Source organism: Peromyscus leucopus, chromosome 14, assembly GCF_004664715.2.
Source record: "Peromyscus leucopus breed LL Stock chromosome 14, UCI_PerLeu_2.1, whole genome shotgun sequence".
NCBI classification, from domain to species: Eukaryota; Metazoa; Chordata; class Mammalia; order Rodentia; family Cricetidae; genus Peromyscus; species Peromyscus leucopus.
The window spans coordinates 74969430-74994443 of NC_051075.1; the positions used below are offsets into that span (position 1 = coordinate 74969430).

At 43.4% G+C, this 25014-nt stretch overlaps 1 protein-coding gene across 1 annotated transcript in view; it reads right to left on the reverse strand.

Moving 5' to 3' along the window:
• Setd3 (SET domain containing 3, actin histidine methyltransferase) overlaps window positions 1-25014 on the reverse strand; it is a 69502-nt gene that overhangs the window by 23663 nt on the left and 20825 nt on the right. The window contains exon 6 of the mRNA XM_028882095.2: window positions 24568-24824. Within this exon, the coding sequence (XP_028737928.1) occupies window positions 24568-24824 (257 nt within the window). The remainder of the gene's footprint in view (window positions 1-24567; window positions 24825-25014) is intronic.

Here is a 25014-nt window from a genome sequence, read left to right on the forward strand (position 1 = left end):
GGGGTCAGGACATAGCAATAATGCTTGCTAGGCAAGTGTGAGGACTTGAGTTGGACCCCTAGAGCCCATATTAAAAGAGCAGGACACAGCCCTGTTTGTAATCCGAGGGCTGGGGAGACAGAGACAAGTGAATCCCTAGAAGAACACTGATCAGCCAAACTAGACTACATGGTGATTTTAAGGCCAATGAAAACCCCTGTTCCAAAAAACAAGGTGAATAGCTTCTAAGGAGCAACAACAGCTGAGGCTGTCTGCCACGGCCCTCCACCCCCAGGCCCATAAACACACACACATTTGAAAGAAGAAAGCCACCTTGACACGCATGGGACATAAGTCCCTGTCCTGGGGAAAGTTCCTCAGGAGCAGAGCACTTGCATCTGATGTATATGATGCCCTAGGTTCAACTGCCAGAACTGGAAGAAAAAGAATTCTCTCTTGATTCAGTATGAATACAGAATAGGAAGAAGCAACCTCTGTCAAACATTGGTCTTCGAAGAAAGGGAAGGGAGGACAAGCACCCAGATATCTTTGGCACTCATTTTGGCTATCACTCCATTAACATTAAAAGTTCTTGGGGAAAAAAAGTCATGAAGAAAAATTCTTCTGAAACATGAGACTTCATCTTTAAACTGAACAGAGCACAACAACCAAAAGACAAAAAGGAGCATGGGGCCAACTGCAGGGGGCACACCACGCTGTGGGAATATGAAAGCTGACTGCTTCTTTTTCCATAAAAAGTTCACTTTACCTCATATTTTCCTAATCAAATGCTTCACTGGTCAACAGCTTTGAAATGGTTTTACTGCCCCCCCCCCCCCGAGGAAATACTATCTCACATTCTAAGAGTAATCCAATTTTGTTGGAAAAGTCAATTTCTAGAAACAATTTTTCCATGAAAGAACAGTTTAATCAGTGCCTATCTTTTAAGTATGATGTAGAAAATGGATAATTGTTAATTGTTCACTTGGAACAGAATGCTGGGAAGCCAATATATTGATTTGAGCTATCTTTCAAATGAGCATGATATTTGACCATAGTCACAGCTGAGAAAAGATTTCAGAACTGGGTTTTGAAAAGTGGTCCAGCTGGCTCCTAACCCAGAGTCCACGGACTCTGGGAACACTATGCAGTGCAGCAATGGTGGCATCAGAGAAACCGTGGGAAGAAGCAACATGTTTGGCAGAGTAAAGATCCTGGGCAGTGAACAGGTGCCCCTTAGAGACCTCCTGGGGGATTTCCCTGGCTTCGAGCAGGAACAGACCAGGGTGCAGGAGCTGAAGAATAAATGTTATGATTAAAGATCAGCAGATCATTATTTCAGAGACATGAGGGAACAAAGCAAGGACAGAGAACAAAACGAAGGCAGATGAAGAGACAGCAACAAGAGCAATGTCCAGGCCCCTCACCTAGACCATGGGTTCTGCCTTAGCTCCCAAGGGAGGGTTCTGCCTCAGCAGGAGGAAAGAATACAAAGACAATTGAGAGGAAGACGGGACTTCTTGTTACATGACCCTATCTTTCTTCAAAGAACAAGAATGAAGGAAGCCAGAGACAGGGCTATGTGACTATGCCAATCTAAGAAAACAGTAGACTCCTTCAACTCAGGGCCCAAGAACAGGAGGAGGTGGAAAGGGGGAAATATATGGATATCTCAATGGTTACATATGCAGCAAAGTCTAATGTGAGGCACCTGGGCTGTCCCCATGGACACAGAAGGTGCATACCAGCCCATGGGTAGCTCAGGGACCCCATCACAGTAAGCATGTTCTTACTCTAAAAACTCCCTACTCTTTTCAATTATATGGCTCCAAACAAAGAGGCAAAGCTTGAAACTATTTCCATGTGGATGATTTCTGCCACACTACACTACACCAGGTTTGTGGAGCTAACAAGTCTGCTACAGAACGAAAGATCAGCAGAAGGCCTTTCCAGGATAACCAGCAGCAAGTGGTGTGAACACCTTGGTGTTTAGCTCTGTTGGGGCAGGAGCCATGGGGACTGGTGCATTCGAGGATAAAAAGCATGCACACGGAAAAAGGAGCTCCTGTCCAGCCCAGCAGAGCCTGGGATTGAAGTGCATCCGACATCCAATCATCTTCAGTACAAGGGGGACACCAGATCCACACACAAGAGTGACCTGGAGAAAATGTCTAGGCCTGATGCACTAGGAGGAGGGTTCATAGCCAAGAGTGAAAGCTCAATAAGTGTGAGCTGCTTCCATTCTTCAATCTCTACCATACTTGCTCTATGCATGTCAATGCATCATCATCATCATCATCCAACCCAGTACAGGGTGTGAGGCAGGTGCTGTGCCTTGCACCTGGTGATGACCTCAGCCTCATAGTGGCATAAAGCAATCCAGCACAATTGGAGTTTAGTCTCAGCCTCAAACTACTCAGGCTGTTGGAGATGGTGCAGAAGAGAATCTCTTCCTAAACACTTAATGAATCTACTGCAAAAAGAAAAAAATCTGTTTCCCCATCTGCACTTCCAGACGCATATAATAAAGTGATATTTTCCAACATAGGTTTTTAGATCACTGGCTGTGTCATTTAGACTCTACTATGCAGAATGACCGTTATTCTTTCTATTCACCTTTTAACCCCTGAAAAAGTTGCAGAATCTGGAAGTCATCTTAAGCCATTTATCATTTATCCCTCAGAAACCTTGACGTGGGAAACAGTCTTCCTGCCCATTTTCACACTTTCCAGATTGGAATAATTTCCCCCTCCCACTGATTCATTTAGCCAAATCCTACAACAAAGTTTAAGATTCATCTTCCTTTAAACTTTCCTGTGCCCTCCCGTGACCTCTGAATTTTTAGCACATGCAGCCTACAGAACACTACTGGCCTCTGACTTCACACACAATGAACTGTTATTGGGTTGCTGTGTGGCGTCCATTCATTTATTCCTTCACCTGGGACATAACCATGCAGTCTGTCCAGAATAAAAGAGAAAATGAGGGCACAAGATAGATCTGGTTTCCTGCCCTCACTAAGCTTCCTGTCTGTAGAAGGCAGATGCTGAGCAAGTCACACAGAGGATAAGAGCAGGAGGGGTGGGAGAAGGACCTGAGATCTCCTGCTGGACTGTAAACAGTTCAGGTGCTGTACTACAGACGGACCCCGTGGTCATAGCTGCCACTGTCTGGCTTCTCCACAAGTCATAACACAGTCTGAACAAAAAGTCAATGTCTACTCATCTTGTCATGCACACAGCCAATGTATGGGTTCCTTTTCAGTCCTTTAAAGACTTCGTCTTTGTGACAAAAGAGAAAAGAAAAAGAAAAGAAGGGCATCCTCAAAGGTTTAGGGTAATTTCAATGAACACCAGGAAACCAGGGCAGGACAGGAGAGAGCCCTGGAGCACCTAAAGTTCAGCAACGCCCTGACCTCCTGTGCCTGCTCAGAGCCCTGCTCAGCAAGGTGGGCAGAGGTGCCACTTTTCTGTTCCTGCACTCGGTCTCCTCTCTCCGACCAACACAGGATGCTATCTGCCTCCAACAATGAATTCCATAGGACCAGCAGGCAGAAGCTGTGAGAGTGATGTCAGCTGGACTAGGGCACATGGTTCTGAGGGAACCTGGTGGGTGGCAAGGAATGCCTGCAGTATTTCTAGTCAGGCTCTTATTACAACCTACATCGACAAACTTCTGGTTACAGACCACACAGCTTCTCCATTTGTTTCAGTGGAAATTTTTAGTAAAAGGCATTTACTAGTCATGAGAATAACCGTATCTTTCTATCTGCTATCTGTCTAAAATACATTCCTATTTAAAAAAAAAAAAATCAGAACCTATGCCACCAGGTGTGGTGTACACCCAAATAACAGCACAGGAGAAAGGAGGAAAGATGATCTCTTGATTTTTTGGTTATTCCTGGCTATATATCAAGTTCAAAGGTAGCCTGGGCTACATGAGACACTGTTTGTTTTTTCTTTTCTTTTTTTAAAGCAAGCACTAATGAAACAAACGTGTTATTTTTCTGTGAGGACTGTAGGATGAACTATATCAGCAACAACCAAAACAAAAAAAAAAAAAAAATGGAGGAAAAGGAACAGGTGTAAAATTTTTAAGAAAGGTTTTTATCAACCTCAGAAAAATAACGAAGTTAAAGTAACTAAATATTACTGCACAGAAAATAATAAAGGCTGAAGTCAGGCCACAACAGTGGCACACAACTTTACCTGGGATGTTCCATGTTCCCTCTATTCTACCAAAACACCCCAGAGCAGAGCTCATTCCACCAACTCACCAAACTGGTGCTGTCCGCCATGCACCAGTCTTCACAGCGGAAGGGTCAGCAAAAGGGGCCTTCTGCCCCCACAGGAATTAACACCAAGGCTGGAGTCCCAATGCTGAAAACACCAACACTAAGCACCTAACAGGCACATGCTGGAATGAGTAAGCACAGGCCACAGGCACTGTCAGCAGAGGCTCATCTTGCAGGTGGCAGCGGTGGGGCTTGAGAGAAGGGCAAGCCTGGCATCTGGGGCAGTAAGCACATGGCACAGCAAGAGTCGGAAGTACCTGCTCAAGGACTGTGTTCAGGAGAGTGGGGGTAAAGGGGCAAAGCTGGTGACACACAAGGTCCCACAGTGGAGAAGTAGCCCAAGGGAGGGGCCCTAGGGACAGCTCTATCTGTGGGGCCCTGAGCAGCTCCACCTGGCTGATCTTAGTTTCTCATTTATAAAACAAAGACAACGCCTACCACCCATTTGTTCTGGTATCTGAGAAACACCAATGAATTTTCTTTCCAGAAAAAAAAGATGCAGTAAACACTGGTAAGTAGAATGGAAATAAAGAGGTTCTCCTCCAAGGAAGGCAATCTACTAAAGGATGAATCTAACAGACAGAATGAGAGGAGAAAGGTTGCATTAGTTACTTTTCTATTGCTGTGATAAAATAAAACACTAAGACTAAGGCAACTTATAAAAGGAAGGGAGTTATTTGGCTTATGGTTCCAGAAGGGTAAAAGTTTTCATGGCAGGGAAGCAGCAAGTATGGTAGTTAGAGCAGCAAGATGAGAGCTTACATCTTTTTTTTTTGGAGGGGGGGTGTTCAAGATAGGGTTTCTCTGTATAACAGTCCTGGCTGTTCTAGAACTCATTTTTGTAGACTAGGCTGGCCTTGAACTCATAGAGATCCACCTGCCTCTGCCTCCCAAGTGCTGGGATTAAAGGCGTGCGCCACCATGACCAACTGAGAGCTTTCACCTGAAACTACAAGCAGGAAGTAGAGAGTGAACTGGAAATGATGCAAGGCTTTAAAACAACTGGGGCCCAAGTATTCAAGTGCTTGAAACTATGGGAACATCTCATTCAAACCACCATAGAGGGTAACAAGGTTTGAGAATGTTAAAAATAATAATAATAACAATAATAATAGTAATAATAATAATAATAATAATAATGGGCCTAATCGGACCTAGTGGCATAGGCCTATAGTCCCAGCTTCCAAGGATTGGCTGATGCAGAAGGATCTTAAAATTCAAAGCCTTCTTAAGCTACAGATTGATTTCAAAGCCAGGCTGGGGAACTTTTCCATCTCAAAGGGAAAAGCTGTGGGCATGGCTCAATGATGGAGCGCAGGTCTAAAGTGTGCAAGGCTTTGAGTTCAACTCCAGTACCACCAACACCAACACTGAAAAATAAGGGCCTAATATGGCAAAGAACTGAGAGTGGCCTCCAGCCAGCAACAAAAAGCCAAGGCCCTAAGGAGTTACATTCTACAATCAGTCGTGGAAACAAACTTAGCAGCGGAACCCCTCAGACAGAACTACACGTGTCTATGCCCCTGTGAGAGCCATGGAAGCAGGCACCCAGTCAGGCCAGACCTGCACTCCTGGCCGAGAGAGAATACAAGATAATGTTGATTTAAACCTCTAGAAAACATGAGATAATAAATGTGTTTTTTTAAGTCTGTAAAAAACAAATTTTTAAAAATTGTTAACTTCCAAGTACACATACCAAAGAAAATTCACACAAGCACATCACACGTTCTCAGTAAAGATGGTCTAGAATTTGCCACAGTAAAGTGAAATCTCAAGGCTGCCCAACAAGCGCACGATTGTTCCCACTCCTGTGTGTCTGCTGCAGGCTGGTGATGCCTTGGCTCTCATTCCAACAAGGCACTCCCTTAGTCTTTCTGCCTCTAAGAAAGAGAACTGAACATGTTCACAGGAAAAAGGAAGAAGATGTAAAGACAAGGGCATGCTCTGCTACCAGGAGCAAGGAGAAAGGAGAAAGATGAGGACAGGCAGAGACGCTGCTTCTCTTCAGCTAGAGGCAAGAGTCCAACTGGGGAAGCTGGAGAAGAGTTCCATCTATTAGAATTGCTCTTAGCATAGGGACAGCTTCTTGCCCCTCCTGGCCCCATTTATGCCCTACTTTGACCTCAGAACAAATTCTCTATTTTAGTTCCAAATGTATGGCCCTTGGGCACATGTAAGTCTTTTCAAACACATACTATGTACTCTAGCCAGTTACAATGTATCACACCGATGCATCTCTGCTGGATCTTAACCAGAACCAAATCCAATACAGGAACCCATCTGAACTGCTTCCATCTCCTAAGTTACAGGTGAAAATCAGGTCATTTGAAGACCCCATAAGGCCTACCATGTATACTTAGGGTTTATTTTGGTCTCATTGATGCCATACACCTGCTTTCATTCCCTGAATCAGATGAAAGCTGTGAAGCAGAAGGAAACAGCATGAAGTCCTAGAGCAGTTCCAATGGCCACAAGCAGCTTTCCAGGTCGCGGCCCAGCACACTGGCCTTTGGGTAAGCCTTCTGTATACACACCCCAGACGCAGGAAGGGAAGCCAGGCCACCAATACTCGACTGTATAGAATCCAGGGGCTGTGCTAGCTGCACCAGGGAGAATGTTAGACTGTGGCTGCCCAGATGACCCCTTCCACTACAGTCCACAGGCACATTCTGCACCAAGGCTAGAGGAAGGAACCCCATGCTAAGGTTCTGGGATCTGCTCTCTTGAGGTCCTGGCTCACCAAAACTCTGTCAAATAGAACAAAACTCTGATCCACCTCCAATTTTATTTATTTATTATTACATGTACATGTGACTTAACCTTTTTTTTTTTTAAGTTCCATTTAGAAATGGAGCTGTAGTTTGGAGGCAAAACACTTGCCTACAGTGCATGAAGCAAGACTCTGGGCTTGATCCTGAGCAGTCCCCTCTCCACAAAAAAGTTTCATCTAAGAAGGGGTAGGGGATGGTAAGATGACTCAGTGGGTAAAACTGTTTGCTGAATTCTACCTCCAAGAACACACACGGTGGAGGAAGGAACCATCTCCCACAAGTTGTCCTATGACCTCTACATTCATGTCAGGCTACGTACCTGTGTGTGGGTATGCACACATGCACATACACACAATCTCTCTCTCTCTCTCTCTCTCTCTCTCTCTCTCTCTCTCTCTCTCTCTCTCTCCCTACCTACCTATATCTATATCTGTATCAGAAGAGTATCAGAGACAGCAGCAGTACCCCAAACCACAGCTTGTGTCTGTAAGTTTTAAAACAAAACCTTGACTCTAATAAATCCACATCAACTGGTTTATTAATTATTAAATCAATCTCCCAGGGGTCACCACCAGCAGAACAGTTTCCATCCCATAATACACACTGGACATGATGATTCTCCTCATCTGACCACCCTACAGTATTGATTCTAGTTTTAAAGTAAGGAGATTTTAACATTAAGAATCTTATGTATCAGGGGCTAGAGAGATGGCTCAGCAGTAAAGAGCACTGGCTGCTCTTCTAGAGGACCCCAGTTCAATTCCCAGCACCCACATGGCAGCTCACAGCTGTCTGTAACTCCAGTTCCAGGGGATCTGACACCTTCACATCAATGCACATAAAATAAATTTGAATAAATTAAAAAAATAACCCTACATATCTACTCAGGCTGTGAATTGAAGAAAAGTGTCTCCACGCCACTCCCCCACCGCCTGCTGAGCACCAGCTGCAACAGGGTTCAGTGTACTTCTCCTCCCAGCTCTCCTAAGCGATCACATGGGTGGGTTACCATAATCCGTACACCTAAACAGACAATTGTATAACATACCTGACAAGTGGAAACACAACTGATCTACAACGCTAAAAATGAAAGGACAAATTCCTCCCCATCCAGCAAGCATCCAGTTACTCATCAAACTTGTGTGCCAAGAACCAGATGGCAATTCTAATAAGAGCACACTTCACAGTCAAGTTGTTTCCTGAATTGACTCTTTTGTTCAGGAAAGCAGTCAGGATTTCAGTTTTCATTACAGTTGTACCCTTAAAGTTAAGCAACAAGAGAAATTCTGAGTTCCTAAAGATTTATTTTTTATGTGTATGAGAGCTTTGTCTGCATGAAATCTCCTCCATGGTCAGACTGGAAAGGATAAAGTCTCAAGCTTCTGCCAAAGCCAGGTCATTTACCTCATGCTCAGATACTGCCTTTAAACCAAACACCTTAGTGCTAGCTGTCAACATGACCCACACAAAGCTCCCCATCATAAATAAAATGTTGTTTTAAACAAAAGGCTAGGGGTACACATGTTAGAAAGACCAAGATTTCTTCCCAGAGAGTACAACACTTCCAGAAGCAAAGACATAAATAAACACAGTATCACATCTCCCAGTAGGCCCGAGCCCCAACTTCAGTCTGTTGATATCTGATGCTAGATCATTCTTTGTTGCACTGTAAGATGTTTATAGGATCCATGATCCAGTTTTGACAGCCAAAAATGTCTCTACCTCCCAAGGAACAAACCCTCACAGCTGAGAACTTCTGGGCTGGACAAAACATTCTTGAGAAGAACACAAAAAGCACTATCTTTAAAATGAGACTGGTAACACAGACATTCATTGAAAAAATATCATTTGGAAAGTGACTCCACAAGCCACAAACTAAAAGACAGTCACAAAACCCACAATTTATGAAGGACACATATCCAGAAGAGAGGGTTAAACTAAAAGCAGCCAATGGCAAGGAGGGAGTTACTTCATGTTGAGACTTTCTGTTCCAAGTGGTGGAAAAGCTTGGGAAATACTTAGTAAAAAAGACCACACAGCATTATAAAAGTAAGTATTTATTGGTTACATGTATTTTACTACAATCATAAAAACTGATGTTATATAACCCAAAAAACAGACACAGGATCTCAAAATTTTTTTAAATTATGCCGAGTATTTAATAATTTTATACTGATTATGTATTTATAGGGTGAACTTCAGATCTATGGGGTTGAATAAAACATGTTTTTAAGTGAGCTGAAGATTTGCATAGCTCTTCTGACAGAGGATGTCCATGGAGCTGGTAAGCAAACAGAAACATGCTTTCCATTTTCAGTCCTCAGTGGAAATCAGAACCACAAAAAGCTAAAGTGTACACCAACCCAAATGTCCCGGAGGACGAAGTGTTGGTAAAGGAATAGAACAACTAGAAATAATTGCTGGTGAGAGTATAAATTGGCTCGGGCATGAGAGTAATTGTTTAGCAATGTCCACTGAGACCAAATATTCAATACTCTAGCAATCCCTCTTCCAAGAGATACCCAGAAGAAAGGAACATGTATGTCCAAAGGAAGACACATATAACTACTTATAACTATGCCAGCAAGACAGCCCAGTGGGTAAAGATGCTTCTATGCAAGCGTGATGACCTGAGTTTGACCCCTGGAACCCATGTAAAGGTGGAAGGAAAGAACTGACTCCACAAAGTTGTCCTCTGACCTCCACATGCCCATTTTGACACATGTGCATATGCATGGGTGCACATGTACATATGTACAGTCATTCACATTCTCATGCTCGCTCTCTCTCTCTCTCTCTCTCTCTCTCTCTCTCTCTCTCTCTCTCTCTCTCTCTCTCTCTGTCTTGCTCTCCCATACCTGCCCATGGTGGTTAATTTCTCTGTCAACTTGACTGATTGAGAATCCCTCAGAAGAATCCCAGGCAATGTGGGCTAGAACCCTGGACTGAATAAAGAGAGAAGCTGAGCATCAAGGCTCCTCTGTGTGTCTTGACTGTGAATGCAATGTGGCCAGCTGCAGGGTACAGTCCCTGAGGAGCTTCATCCCTTAAGTTGCTTTCTGACTGTTATTTGTCACAGCAACGAGAAAGGAAACTAGCATACAGCCCAAGCCAGCAAACAACCAGTCTCCATGAGCAGAAGAAGCCAGGCATCACCTGTAATCCAGCATCGTGGACTATAGTGCCAAGAGAACTGGCACTATAGTCAAGTAATGTCCACAGGAAGACAGCTCTAAGACCACTTATAACAGAGCTGCACTGAGAATTACAGGCTAGCTTAGGCTACAGGGTAAGACCCTATCTCAAAAATAAGAAAGGAAGGAAGAAGGAAGGAAGGGAAGAAGGGAGGGAGGGAGGGAGGGAGGAAGGGAGGGGAGGAGGGAGGGGGAGGGGGAGGGGAGGGAGGGAGGGAGGAAAGGAGGAAGGAAGGAAGGAAGGAAGGAAGGAAGGAAGGAAGGAAGGAAGGAAGGAAGGAAGGAAGGAAAGAGACAAGGTAAATGTATCTAAGAAAGCTTAGAGAACAATGAAAAGGGGCTAACCTGTTACCATACCCAACAACATGGACAAACCTCACAAACATTACATGGGGCAAGAGCAATAGATGCAAAAGAGCCTATGGGCTCACCTCCACTCACAGGAAGTTTGCAAATTTTGGTGTCAGTTAAGATACTTTGAAAAGGGTGGGTGACTACTGACTGGGAAAGGACACTGGAGAACTGCCATATCCTAACCTTGACTGTGGGTACTATATACAATGCATGACAACTTTATATGGTGTAGCTTAAATTTCATTAAAAAAAAAAAAAAAAAAAAGCTAAAAGCCAACAGACAATCTCCCCAAACTGTTCACCTTTGCTGTCAGGGGTTATTAACTGTCCCTACACCCCTTTAAGTTACATACTATACTAACATTGCTACTCTTAGAGTCAGTGGATTCTGCGCATTATTGGTAGGCATTTAGCAGCTAGCGTGCCTTCCTCTTTTCTGTTATTTGCCATCTACACTGCCTGAATACACTGTAAACACTTCTTCAACAAGCTGACACTTTAGACTGTGAGTGCTCAGCTCTACCTGGGACAACAAGCAGAAGAGGGACAGAAAGAATGAACGAGCTGGGAGGACGGGGAGGGGTGTGTGAAAGGCTGCCTCAGGACAGGACATGGCTTGGGCCTCACCCCTAGGTGAAAAACTATTGACAGTTGACTGATAGAGGAGACAGCATCATTTTTCTTTGGGATTGTAGCAACTGGTAGTTGTCTCTGCTCCAGGGATAGCCCACACCATGTGCAAACGGGCAGCACTAACTGGGCACAGCAGGATGAACCAGCACCCCAGAGTGCAAGACAAAGTGAGCTTGGCACCTTGACAGAGAAAGTAGTTAGAAATGCCATTAAATACAGACAAATCAATTAGTAGGAATCAAAGTCCTCAAACAGAGGACACTTTCACTGCAAGTTGCTTACTTGCCAAGTGGGAGGAGTCTGCTGTGCTCTCACAGCTACACACAATGCAGATCTTGACACCTAGGAAAGTATATGACCTTGCTGTTCCCTCTCTTCTACGTCACTCCTTTACCTCCTCTGCCCACTTCCCATCACATGACACCCAGGGCTGACTTATAGCGAGGAGCCCTACCTCTGTGTCTGATTCTTTACCTCTGCTGCTCCTCTCCCTGACTGTGGAGGGATCCACTCCTGCTTTGTATTGCTGGACTGGATTTAACAGACAGCTCCTTGTGGACTAAAGTACAGAGCCTCTCTGCAGAGCTAGCACTTGGCAAACCTCTTCATGTATGAGTGACATTTGCAATGTGGCTAGGTGGGATAGGCCAAATCACAAAGGCCACTAGAGGGCAACCCATTCTGGAGATCCCTTCTCTGCCACAGGAACAATCACTGTCGCTCTACTTCTCAATAAAATTTTGTTTGCCTTCCCTTCACAAAAAGGAAGACAGAGGGGTCGGAGTCACTAGACATACAGAACTTTTATGTGATGAGGCACCTGCATGAGACTTCTCTATAGATCTTTTTCAGTTTGAGCCCCGCTCCTGACATTCCAATACTGAAAACAACACTCTGCCACTGTAGAACGAACCCACACACAGGAACTGACCAAGGGTCCATCTTTGGGTGCCAGTAATCACATCATACAGGTCACAGAAGACGTGGCCATTAATACAAAGCCAATGTCCTTTTGGTTCAGGGGCCAGGGCCTCTAATTCACTTGAAACTTACAAAGAGACAACATAAGAGCAAGAATTTCAAGACTGACATCATGTCTGAAATAAATACTAACAAATAAAAAATGGTGTATTAATTTTAAATGCCTTCACAGCATTTAAGAAAAAAAAACACAAGACTGACACAAAAATGTTAGAACTCATTAGAGTTGATCCTGAAGTCACTGGCATATAGAAAGTGAAATCTGTTCATTCTGACAGCTTTTCCTTCAGATACACTTGTGTGTCACCATGGTAAAGGCTGGGTGAGCACTTCCATTGAACCCTCACTTTTACAAACTTACAATTTAACAATAAAAATTAGCTCCAGACTTGATTTTTGCATAAAAAGGGCATCTGCTTAAAACAATGCATTCTAAATCCAAATAAAATCCACAGGCAAAGCCCCATAGGCTATTCGTGGTGCATCTTAGGCTTTGACAAATTAGAATAGTTTGGGAATTTAATACCAACAATTTCCACTCCAGGCCTAGAAAGAACAAGACGACGAAAAACTTGAAAACAGCACATCCAGAAGCCCTAAGATCCTCTTCAATTCTCCCAAACTCATCATATTCAGTTTGTTACAAGAAACTGTCAGTTCTCACTGTAAACACCTCTAAGATTTACCAGGCAAACCAGTCTCCTGGCTGGGTTGGACTTCACTCTCTCTAACCAAGTGCTCTGTGTGCAGAAGCTTATTACCCAACAGGCCCTGGCCAATGTGACTGGCAGAATGTGACCAGAGGGCAATGACTTCTCTCACTCAGCCCCAGGGAGAGAGGCTCCTGTCCATGACGCTCACATGACAGAAGACACAGGTAACAAGGACAAAAGCAACTCCAGGCAGTGATGGGGTTATAAAGACGTAAGCAGCACACGCCATGGATGACAGGGAAGCAGCCTGTCAAGAAAATACACACTGAGAAAGGGTCTAAGCTAAAACCATCAGGGGAAGGAGTTTCTTTGGAAAGGTGGGGGAGGCTCTTTCCTGCAGGTAGCAAAGGCTCACCAAGTCCTAGGGGAAGGCCAGAAGAAGGGAGTGATGAGAGGGGAGGGACCAACAAGCACCACTGAGCAGCCTTGCCTTTCTGTTTACTCCAAGTGTAAGGGGAGGCAGGAGAAGGAAAGAATGTCATTTACATTCCAAAAAGATTCCCTTTAGCTGCAGACATGCCTAGGCTGTAAGCATATCTAAAGTAAGTGAATCTAAAGAAATGATAGCATTTCACAATCTACGTATAAAAGCCTGACCTTGAATCTTGAGAGAGCTCATCCATATCATCATGGAATCATTACTGAGGATCTTCGACAAATCCTGGAAACTCCAAAATGTGAACACAAGATACAGGCAAACATCCTCATTTAAAAAGAACAAAATTAACAAGGCATGTTGTCAACATACCTGTAATCCCAGCAGCTGGGTGGCCGAGGCAGGAAGATATAACAAATTTGAAGCTAGTAAAGGCTACATGGAAAGTCTAGGCCAGCTTGCACTATATAACAATCCCCTGTCTCAGAATAGGGTTGAGGGCTGAGGGTGTAGCTCAGCGGAAGAACACTGGACTGGCAAGAACACCAGTCTGCCCCTGACCCTTCACAGTCTGAAAGAGCCCACCACACAGATAATGTGAACAGTGGCTGTGGGACTTCTGAACTGAATTGGGAGGCCAGCAGATGACTAGAGTGCTGGCTCTGAAACCTCCAAATTGACTTTACAGTCAGAACAGGGCTTGTCTAGGGCTGCAGCTCAGTGGACAATGCTTGTCCAGCATCACTAGGATCCATCCCAATACTCAGTTCCTCAATAATGTCGATGTAATCACTGTTCCAGTGGGCTGCAGAATGCAGTGTCCACCAGAGTTTTGTTTTACTTTGAATAGTAGTTGTTTGCTATTTCTCCCATAGGGGAGTGGTAAAGGAGGAAATCAACTGAGAACTAATGATTGGTTAGTATATCAAAAAGGGAATTTATGTGCTCAATCTACATTCCTAGAAGTGGTTGGGTAAGAAATTAGGAGTCTATAATGTTAGTAAGGCTGTATAAGGAGGGTCTCACCTTAAATTGCACAAGAAATAAAGCTATCCGCTTGACCTAGTAAACAGGTGTCATTTCCCAAAGGTATTACCTTAGTCCAGGAGATCATTTGGCCTTGGATGTTTGATAGGTTATTTTAGATAAATACACTGTTAGGAGCTCTTGAAAGCATACAAGAAAATAATTTTAGGAACCAGCTAATATATATACAAAAGCTAAAATATCACCAAGACTTCTTAAGTCATAGTTTGACTGTTGATGTAATCAACAGTCTTATTAAATAAGAAACACAGAAACAATGTAAGAGAGAAAGCCGAGAGGTCAGAGCTCAGAGCTAAAATCTCACCCTTCCGCCTGCGGTGTCCCAGCTTCCCGAAAGAGAGCTATATCCTGTCTGTTCGTTCTTTTTTTGTTTTTTGTTTTTTTTTTTTATATAGTATGTTGTTCTGCATTCTCATTGGTTGTAAACCCAAACACATGACTGCCTCGTCACTGTCTGAATGTACAGCCCCCTAGGTCTTAAAGGCATATGTCTCCAATGCTGGCTGTATCCCTGAACACACAGAGATCTATGGGATTAAAGGCTTGTGCCACCACCGCCACACTCTGTCTATGGCTCTAATAGCTCTGACCCCTGGGCAACTTTATTTATTAACATACAATCAAAATCACATTTCAGTACAATTAGAATACCACCACATTTGACCTTCAGAAAAGGCCTTGAACTTTTTACTAGTAGTTTTTGTGATAGTAGATGGGTTCCATTACATTTTCCTGCTGCTTGCAGCAATTAAGGTGTTAAAAGAAATGTCCAGCAAGATCACAGAATGGCCCTATAAGGACATTACCCTTCCAGTCAATAGGGCACACCCAACTTCCTATACACATAATGCCCTGAAGGATTTTTTTAAATGAATATGAATGCAGTTTTTTTTAATTTATTTATTTATTATGTATACAGTGCACATATCCCTGCAGGCCAGAAGAGGGCACCAGATCTCATTACAGATGGTTGTGAGCCACCATGTGGTTGCTGGGAATTGAACTCAGGACCTTTGGAAGAGCAAGCAGTGCTCTTAACCTCTGAGCCATCTCTCCAGCCCTGAGCCATCTCTCCAGCCCGCCCTGAAGGATTTTTATACCAGACTGCTCTGCTCTTAAACTTCAACTTCTTGATCCCAAAATTAAAACCACAAGTAAGCTTAAAAACAAAGACTGGCCCACTGAGCTGTGGTTAGCAGTTCAAGTCCTGGGTCCAACAGAACTGCCCTAAACCCAATTTAAAAAATACAGACATCACAACACCCAGGAAGCAGGTACCACATCTTCCATTCCTCATGTGCACAATGAAGACACATCCCTCCCTCTGGATCACTGGCTTGATTCCAAGATCAAAGCACTTGGAAGAGAGCCAAGGAGGTCTGAGGCTGTAGTTAGTGTAGAATGTTTATACCACATGTACGAGGCACTAAGCTCCACCCTCAGTGCACTTCTGAAAAACAAGTAACAGTCCTCCTACTGGGCTTCTCCTGCTCTCAGCAGCCACCAAGGCATGGTCAAAGCTCTGTCCCACAGGGACTACCATTTGTAGCCATGAGCTCCTGGTGATGTGCACCAAAGTTCTTCCTACCCACCCTCACCCCTGTACTTCTTCAGGAGAGCCCCACAAGCATTCTGTTGCTGACCTGAACAGAAAAAGCTCCCAGTAAAGTCACAGAACACCGTGAAAGCAGAAATTGTTACTGCCCTTCTACACCTCATAACTTCCACTTGAGGCTCCAATAGCTACTGAACACAAGAACCCAATACCCACTCATCGCAGCACCTTCAGTCCACTAAACTGGCTTCTGTCACTTCCCTATGACCTCTGACTTTGTCCCTTCACCCTCACTTCTGTTACTCACAGCCTCACTTAGTAGCTGTGGCATCACTATGAAGTGAGCTAAGAATAAAGCATTCCATTTGCCTCCAGGGAAATGTTTAAGTAAGGACAGGACAGAGAGTGGCACCAGAAAGCACTACCCACAGGTACTTTCCACTCTGATGCCAAAGGAACTCTGTGATATATGATGCAAGAATCAGTTATCCCAATGGATTTTTACCTGACACACTTCCATGCATTTATCTTATGGTGAATGCTGCATAGGATGTTCTCCAAACTGAAGAAGAAACCAACTGTCAGATGCACAGCCATTTACAACACTGTGCATCAAATCAATAGTGAGAGCACTGGATCATATAACCCAACAAATTAAACAAGTATCTAGGAATCCTTGTTGACATGAACCACTGAATAAATCAATAAATAGAGAAGTAGGGGCAGCTATTCTTCAAAGTAAAATTCCAGTACCTATAGAAGAAAAACAGACCAGAACACTTCCAGTTGGCACACACCACATACCTACTGCAGAGGGCAGTGATGGGCACAAAAACTAGTAAATGAGAATAAGGTATTTGCTTGCTGTCAAAGCATCCACTTTATTGGAACAAACATTGATAAAGCACATTAATTTATGTGTTCCCTGAGGAGGACACAACTTGACTTCTATGGTACTCTTGCCAAAAACATAATCTCAGTTTAATGTGAAAAAACGTCAGATAATGCCAGGCGGTGGTGGCGCACGCCTTTAATCCCAGCACTCGGGAGGCAGAGGCAAGCAGATCTCTGTGAGTTCGAGGCCAGCCTGGTCTCCAAAGAGAGTTCTAGGAAAGGCGCAAAGCTACACAGAGAAACCCTGTCTTGAAAAACCAAAAAAGTCAGATAAGTATTAAATGAAAGATGTCTATAAAGTGGCTGCCAGAGTACTCTTCAAAACAGTGCTGGGTCTGAAGGGAACTGAGAAGATAGAGAAACTGTCAGCAAAGAGAGAGAAGCACAGCTGTGGGGAGATCTGTGCCACCACTGACCTGGATCACCTCTTACACTGCAGTTGCATAAGGCATTAAGCCACACTAGGCAAAATGAGTGTGAGCTCTATATCTTATTTTTATAACTTGCCTATAAGCATAAAAGTATATTTCACACTAAAAGCTAAACAACTGAGCAGAGTATAAGTTGACTTCTATGCATTATTATGTATTATATGCATATTATATGCATAATCTCAACCTAACTTGAGAAATTACCAGATAAGTACAAATGAGTGATTTCTACCAAATACTCTCCAAAAGAGTGCAAGGTCACAGAAAACCTTTGTGAAGTTGGGGTGTGGCCCAATGGCACTGGATTCAATCCCTAGCAACAGAGTTGGATAACACACACACACACACACACACACACACACACACACACACACACACACACGAGTTGGATACCACCTGCAGTTTCTGACCTCTAATCCTGGAAGGCATCTAAAGACAGGTACACTACAAGCTGGTGGTCAGTCTTCCACATAATTTAAGTGCATGTTCCTAAAAGGCTTGTGTGTTACAGGATTTTCACATGTGACAGCAAGTGCACATCCTGTGCTATGTGACAGACACAAGTAAAACCAAAGCAAACAGGACAAATAACTGTCTGTATTTAGCCACAACAGCCACGGCACACCAAGAACCAAAAGTGCTTCTTGGCAGGGTCCCATGTTCAGAACAGGCTGTAGCAGGTGCAGCAGTAACTCTAACTATGGTTGCTCATCTCTTCTGCCACCACAGCCCTGGGTAGCTGGAAGTTGCCTGCCCAGGAAAGATACCCAATTCAAGACCGCCATCCTCCACTCTGCAGCAAGAGGCAGGAAAAGTGGGAACTTGCTGTGAATGAATTTTCTCACATTGAAACAAGATGCACAATTAATACACAAATCATTTTCTCCACAAGAAGAAATCCAGGTAACATGCAACAAGTCACCTAAACTGGGAAATGAATGAATTTTCAATCCTGTTAAGCTTGTATCAGATTTTAAAGTCTCAACCCAGGGAAATGTGTGTCTCTATGAAAATTCTTAACCTCAGTACGAGCTGATGCCCTGTGTCACCATCTGCCATGTTCTATGATGACAGTTACAGTTTCCAACAGCTTACCCTCAGACCTGTTTCTTTCCACTGATCATTCAACATAATAAGAAGAGTGAAATCTGACTGGAGTTGAGTCACTTTCACACAAGTACATGCTTTCAAGTCTGGGTTTAAGCCAGATCCTACTTTTCCATGGATTTCTGTCACCAAACTGGTCACATGTTGCCATGTGCAAGTCCCACATGGAGCTGACCTGCGGTTGTGTCCTGATTTGCTAGGATCATTTTCTTTTTTTATTACTATTATTAAGCAGTTTTCTATTCATTTTACATACCAACCACAGATTCCCCTCTCCTCCCATGCCCCCAGTCTTCCTCTCCAAGCCCTCTCTTTCCCCAAACCCCCACCCCCGTTAGGATCATTTTCATAGCTGTAAACCGCACACTGTAAAAGCCAGGTTCTGCCTTCCACCACCCGTCCTCTCTTCTCTGGCTCCTGTGCACAAACTGATGGAAATGTTACCCTATTGCAGGCTCTCAACCCTCAGAAGCCTTTTCTAGCATGTGGCTCAGTCAGTTTCTAAACTTAGCTCTTGGAGTGCTAAAATCAAACTGCAGTGCAATGCTCCACCAGTAGGTGGAGCATCAACACCAGGCGGGCTCAGTGCCTGCCTGAGGCGCCTGTCATATGCTTACATCCTTGTAGGATACTGTAATTACTAAGCACCTAAGAATATAATCTTAGGCAACCTATTTTCAGGTTCCCCCTGCTGCAAGAGTTGTTACTCTACTTCCCAATAAAGCCTTGTTTGCCTGCCCTTCGTCAAAAAAAAAAAAAAAGAAAAAAGGAAAGAAAAGACTACAGTGCAGGATCTGGAAGGATGCCTGGAAGACCAGACACCCAAGCCTCCAGTACACAAGGGAGGAGGAGCAAAGACCTGGCAAAACTTCATTTTAAAACAAACTCTATAAAGCAAGCTAAAATCAATTCACTTGAACTAACAAAAGTGCCCACAAGAAGCCCTTGACCAAAGAAATATGCTGGGAAAAGAAAACATAGGAAGCACTTTGTCTAGGTTTTAGACAATCAAGAGATGAGAGACCAAAAAAAAAAAAAAAAAAAAAAAAAAAAAACCCATTAAAATAAAAAAGCAATACAAAGGAATCTAAATCCTAAAGAAATTTACAATTACTAGAAGTTAGTCATGATGCATTTAGAATAAAACTCCAAACACTGGGGCATAGACCTGTCAAGGACGAGGGTCCCACCACAGACGCACAGAGGTATGGAGCACTTACTCTCAAGTCAGCAGTCAGATGAGAACAGTCTTTAGTTTTGAAGAGTTAAATACAGACACTCACGAAGAGGATCCTATGTGGCAATCACAATAACTAGAAATGAAATATGGATACCCCTTCCCTGCGACCAAGGTCTGTGACAGAGCTCACAAATATTTCTCTGGGGGAAGAGTTCTCATGTTCCTGGAAAAGATGAAGATCCTCGATGCAAAAACAAACCCAGACACCCCTGAGGGCAGACCATTTGGTGAAAATGTTAATAATGCTGTAACACAACACAGTGGTGCTCTCTTCCAGAGTGCTAAGACACTGATAATGCACTGACCTTCCCTGCTCCAGAAAAGGGAAGACGAGGACACAAACAATATTACAGTAGACTATAATGATGTCTGTATTGACTGATTTACCATCCTAACACTTCTAGAAGTGATGAGACTATTCTAGAACAAGAAAAAACAGCTGGACTCAAAAGATCATTTTCAATGAGTGTGATAGTTAACCTTGGTTGTCAACTTGACTGCATCTGGAATTGACAGAGACCCACGCTGCTGGACACTCCTATAAGAGATTTCTCTTCATTAGATTGAGGAAGGACCTACCCTAACCTGGGTGGCACCTTCTGGTGATGGTCCACATAAAAAGACATGGAAGAAGGAAACTGGTTTTTTTTTCCTGCTTGTCTTCACTCTTGCTGGCAAATAAATTCACTATCCTGTTGCTGCAGTCAGTATTAAATCCAACTTCCTCAAGGATTCTAACACAGACTAAAGACAGCAGCTCTCCAGGAACCCTCTAGAACTTCAGCACCAGATTCTTGTCTTTTCTGCAGTGATCATATGTTGAACTCCTTGGATCACAGCCTGTTCATTCTATCAGTTCTGTGCCTCTGGCTAAGGCAGAACAGCTGCTGCTCAAATCCACCACACCTGAGCTGCTGGGTTGAGTATCAACTTATGCCCCTGGTCCTATGCTGCCTAGAGTGCTTCTTCCAACAGGCACTTAATTAGAATGCCTGGTTCAGAAACTTTCTACAGGCCAGACATGATAGAGCATATCTTTAATCCTAGCACTTAGGAGATGAGGGAAGCAAATCTCCGTGAGTTTGAAACCAACCTGATCTACGTAGCAAATTCCAGGTCAGTCGGGGTTACATAATGAGACCCTGTTTTAAAAGAAAGAAAAAAGAAAAGAAGGGAGGGACGGAAGGAGGAAGGAAAGAGAGCAAGCAAGCAAGCTGAGTGGTGGTGGTGCACACATTAAATCCTAGTACTCAGGAGGCAGAGTCAGGCAGATCTCTGAGTTCTGAGTTTAAGTCCAGCCTGGTCTACAGAGCAAGTTGCAGGACAGCTAGAGCTACACAGAAAAACCCTATCTTGGAAAAAAAAAAAAAAAAGACACACAGAAAAGAAAAAGAAACTTTCTACAGAAGCTCATTAGGCATTTTCAACTTGAATGGTCACTCTGCTCCTTATTCTCATCCCTGTTCGTGATGGTCACGTTTTTCTCTGGAATAAGTACAGCAGTTAGCTAGGCATGGTGTGCATCATGCTTGTAAGGCCCGCAGAGGCGAGAAGGTGACCACACTCTCGGCCACCCAAGTCCCCACAACAAATTCCAGGCCAGCCAGGACTATGTAACAAAATCCTGTCTCAAAAACAAACAAACAAAGAATGAGGAGGAGGACAAGAAGGAGGACCAGAAGAACCATGGTGACACACTGCACTGACAGGTTAACAAACAGCGTGACACCTGAGTTCTTAAGAGGGGAGTTGTTTTTCCACTGTGCAAACCTGACTTAGGAATAAGCCATTTAACACTATTTTAAACTACAGAAAACATTAAAACCTGTATGAACTTTCAAACACAAGTTTCCAAATCAACAACAGGACTGTGAAGACTGGACAGTTTTGAATTTGTGCCCAAGCTGTGGCCTTGGTCTCTAGGCTTTCAGGAGGCTCCTCATATCCTTGCCCACCTAGAGACTGCAAGAGAAAATGCTGTGGGATGTCTTTCTGTATGCTGTGAATATGTGTTGCTCTGATTGGTTGATAAATAAAATGCTGATTGGCCAGTAGCCAGGCAGGAAGTATAGGAGGGGCAAGCAGACTCGGAGAATGCTGGGAAGAGGAAGGGCAGAGTCAGGATTCGCCAGCCAGACACAGAGGAATCAAGATGACAAGGCAAAACTGAGAAAAGGTACCAAGTCACATGGCTAGACATAGATAAGAATTATGGGTTAATTTAAGTGTAAGAGCTAGTCAGTAATAAGCCTGAGCAAATGGCCAAGCAGTTATAATTAATAAAAGTTCTGAGTGATTATTTTATAAGAAGGCCATGGGACTGTGGGGGGCCTAGTGGGACCAGAGAAACATCCAACTACAAGAAAAGGTTGAAAAGATTGATGTATCCTAGAACCAGGAAGAAGCAAGTGAAAACCATAAAAAACTGTAACAACCAAGCAACATGGGCTGAAGGATCCAAACAATGACAATTACATAAAAGAAGTGTTTCTGCAGCAAGCACAAGGGCTTCACACAGGTCACCTCCTTCTGTCCACTTTCACCCTAGAAGTTAGGGCTGTATCTTCCCACCTTCCCGTCAAGGGAAGAACAGACACTGTCCACTGTGGCACAGTACAGTGCTAAGCAGTGACAAAGTAGTTAGGTAAGCCCTCACAAGTCAGCGTCAGAGCCCACCCTGGTTACTACATGGCACCAGCTGAGGAAAGCAACCGGTTCCAAATTCTATCTCAACAGCAAGTGAGATGGACCAGAGATTGGACTTATTACAAAGTCTGTGCTCTTCCCACCTGGCCACTGGGCTTCTACCTGGACAGATTCCCCTCTACTGTGTTGTGTGATATATCTTGTTTGTGTTCTGACAAACAAAGCTTGCCTGGAGATCAGAGGGCAGAACTAGCCACTAGTTAACCATAGAGGCCAACTTTAATCCCAGCACTTGGGAAGCTCTTGTCTTTGATCCCAGCACAATCAGGAGGTGGAGACAGGAATACAAGGCAGGTGGAGACAGGATCTCGGCCCCTTTTTAGTTTGAGGATCTAGAGAGGTAAGAAGTCACTAATAGCTGCTTCTTTGCTTCTGTGATTTTTCAGGTTATTACCCCAATATTTGACTCCTGGTTTTTGCTGATAAGATTAATTAGGTTCATGTTTCACTACTGCTTTGTGCTACCTATACCACATTCAGGGTTCTCTAGTTTAGGGACCATCACTCAAATGTTCTTGCTAATGAGGCCTCCCAGCTAACCCACATAAGTGACTACACCCCATAACCTAAATTTCAGACACGCGCGCACACGCGCGCACACAGATACACAGAGGCATACACAATGCCAAGATGATCGAATGAGAACTAAGAATAAAAGCATAACACTTTCAAGTGACAAAAAGCCACACCAAATGTTAGGTGTACGACTCAAGGACATTCATTGTAAATAAAGAGACCAAGTTTTTATTGTTTTTTGGTTTTTTTTTTGAGACAGGGTTTCTCTGTGTAGCTTTGCACCTTTCCTGGATCTCGCTCTGTAGACCATGCTGGCCTCAAACTCACAAAGATCCACCTGCCTCTGCCTCCCGAGTGCTGGGATTAAAGGTGTGCGCTACCGCCACCTGGCAAGAGACCAAGTTTTAATATGATTTGACCAACAGTTTTTTAAATTAGGCAAACCTGAAAGAAAAACTATGTATTATCATTCTTCATAATGCCCTAACTTTGAGATTGGAAAGGCAAAGCAATTTCTATGAGGCAAGGATCATGTGACTTTTGAAATAGCTAAAATATGTGGTAGGAGGGGAGATGTATCTCTGAGAGGAATATTCCTATACAGTAAGCATGCTGTAAAGCTAAAACAATGAATGGACACAGGCCCTAAGTTCCATCCACAGTATGTGTACATGCGCGCGCAAATAAAAGTCATCTTTAAAATAAGTAAATAAATAAAAATAAAGTTATAAGTAAAACTATTCCATAAAGCAATAAATGACATTACCACATCTTGAAAGCATAACAAAACACTATGGGACAGATGATTTCTAAAAGAACCACACTGGCCCAATTCAGACTCCCAAACTGCCCAGTGAAAGGGACAGACAAGCAGTTACCATTCCTGTTCTCCAGCCAGGTGCAGCAGGACAGAGGTAGACCCAAGTACTGCAAAAGAGTCCCAAGGAAACAACCCTGCTCAGCTCAGGGGGTCCTGCAGCACTGGCTCTGCCTCTTTCTGAGGTAGAGTGATGGAACCCCCAAACACAGAAGGTCAAAATCAACCCGCCAGAGATCTGTGTATGACACTTTCACTTAGAACTACCTCAAATATAACACAAAGTACACTTTGGAAACATTAGCTTGCAGTTTACATAAATGTCAATTTTTCCAACTAATGAATATAGTAGAAATTGATTTTTTAACTTTTACCAATTTGTTTCCTAATTTTTTAAGTTTTTAACTTTTACTAAATTTATCCACTTTAATTTATGACTGTTTTGCCTAAATGCATGTCTGTGTATTGTATGAATGCTTTCTGCCCAAGGAAGTCAGAAAAGAGCATCGGATCCCCTGAACTGGAGTTGCAGATAGCTGTAAACCATCATGTATGTGCTGGGAATTGAAACCCACTCATATACAAGAGCAACAACAGCTCTTAGCCTGCGCCATCTCTCCAGCCCCTAAAAATCAATTTTAATTTTTCTAGAAACATTACACACAGGGAACCTTTTTATATTCCATAAAGTTCACAGCTTGTAAAATCTCTTTATAATCTCACTTTCAAAAAGCTCAGTGACTTTAGTCAGTGAGAAACAACTGCTGGTTGTATTGATCCTGGATGCTGATGAAGCCAGATACATTTAAAACTATGTGGTAGTAGTTCTGCGAAAATGAAAATGATGAAAGAAAGGTACCTGAATACCCTTTAACTTAAAAGCAAAGTGCTTAGCAACCTGTAAGAAGATGTCAAATGGACACACCTGCAGCAGGTCCGTTCTTCCCCAGCCTGCTCACCTGGATGACTTTATAGAAATAGGCATACTGGCGTGCTGTGTTTTTATACTGGCTGAAGACATCATGGATGGCTTGTGTCGACTGAAGACATCGCACTTCCTCTTCTTCAAAGTAGAGAGGGGTGTCATATTCACTGGGGAGGGTCTGAATGTATGGCTGCCAGAAAGAGTTGGGGCTGGCTCGCTCACACAGCAGATGAAAGGCCAGTGCAATGTTTCCCATGGCTTGGAGAATTCGGTCTTGAGAATACAGGGGCCCTGAATCAATCCAGAAGTTAGCAGTGTAAGTGCCATGGACTCCTTTAAAAAGCCACCACTCAAACATGCTAAAATCACAACACAAAACTCCAAGGTCTTATCTTCATGTCACATGCATCCTTTAGACATAAAATGGAAAACACTGAATATGGATTTAAGGGACTATGTCATTAGTTGAAAAACAACCAAG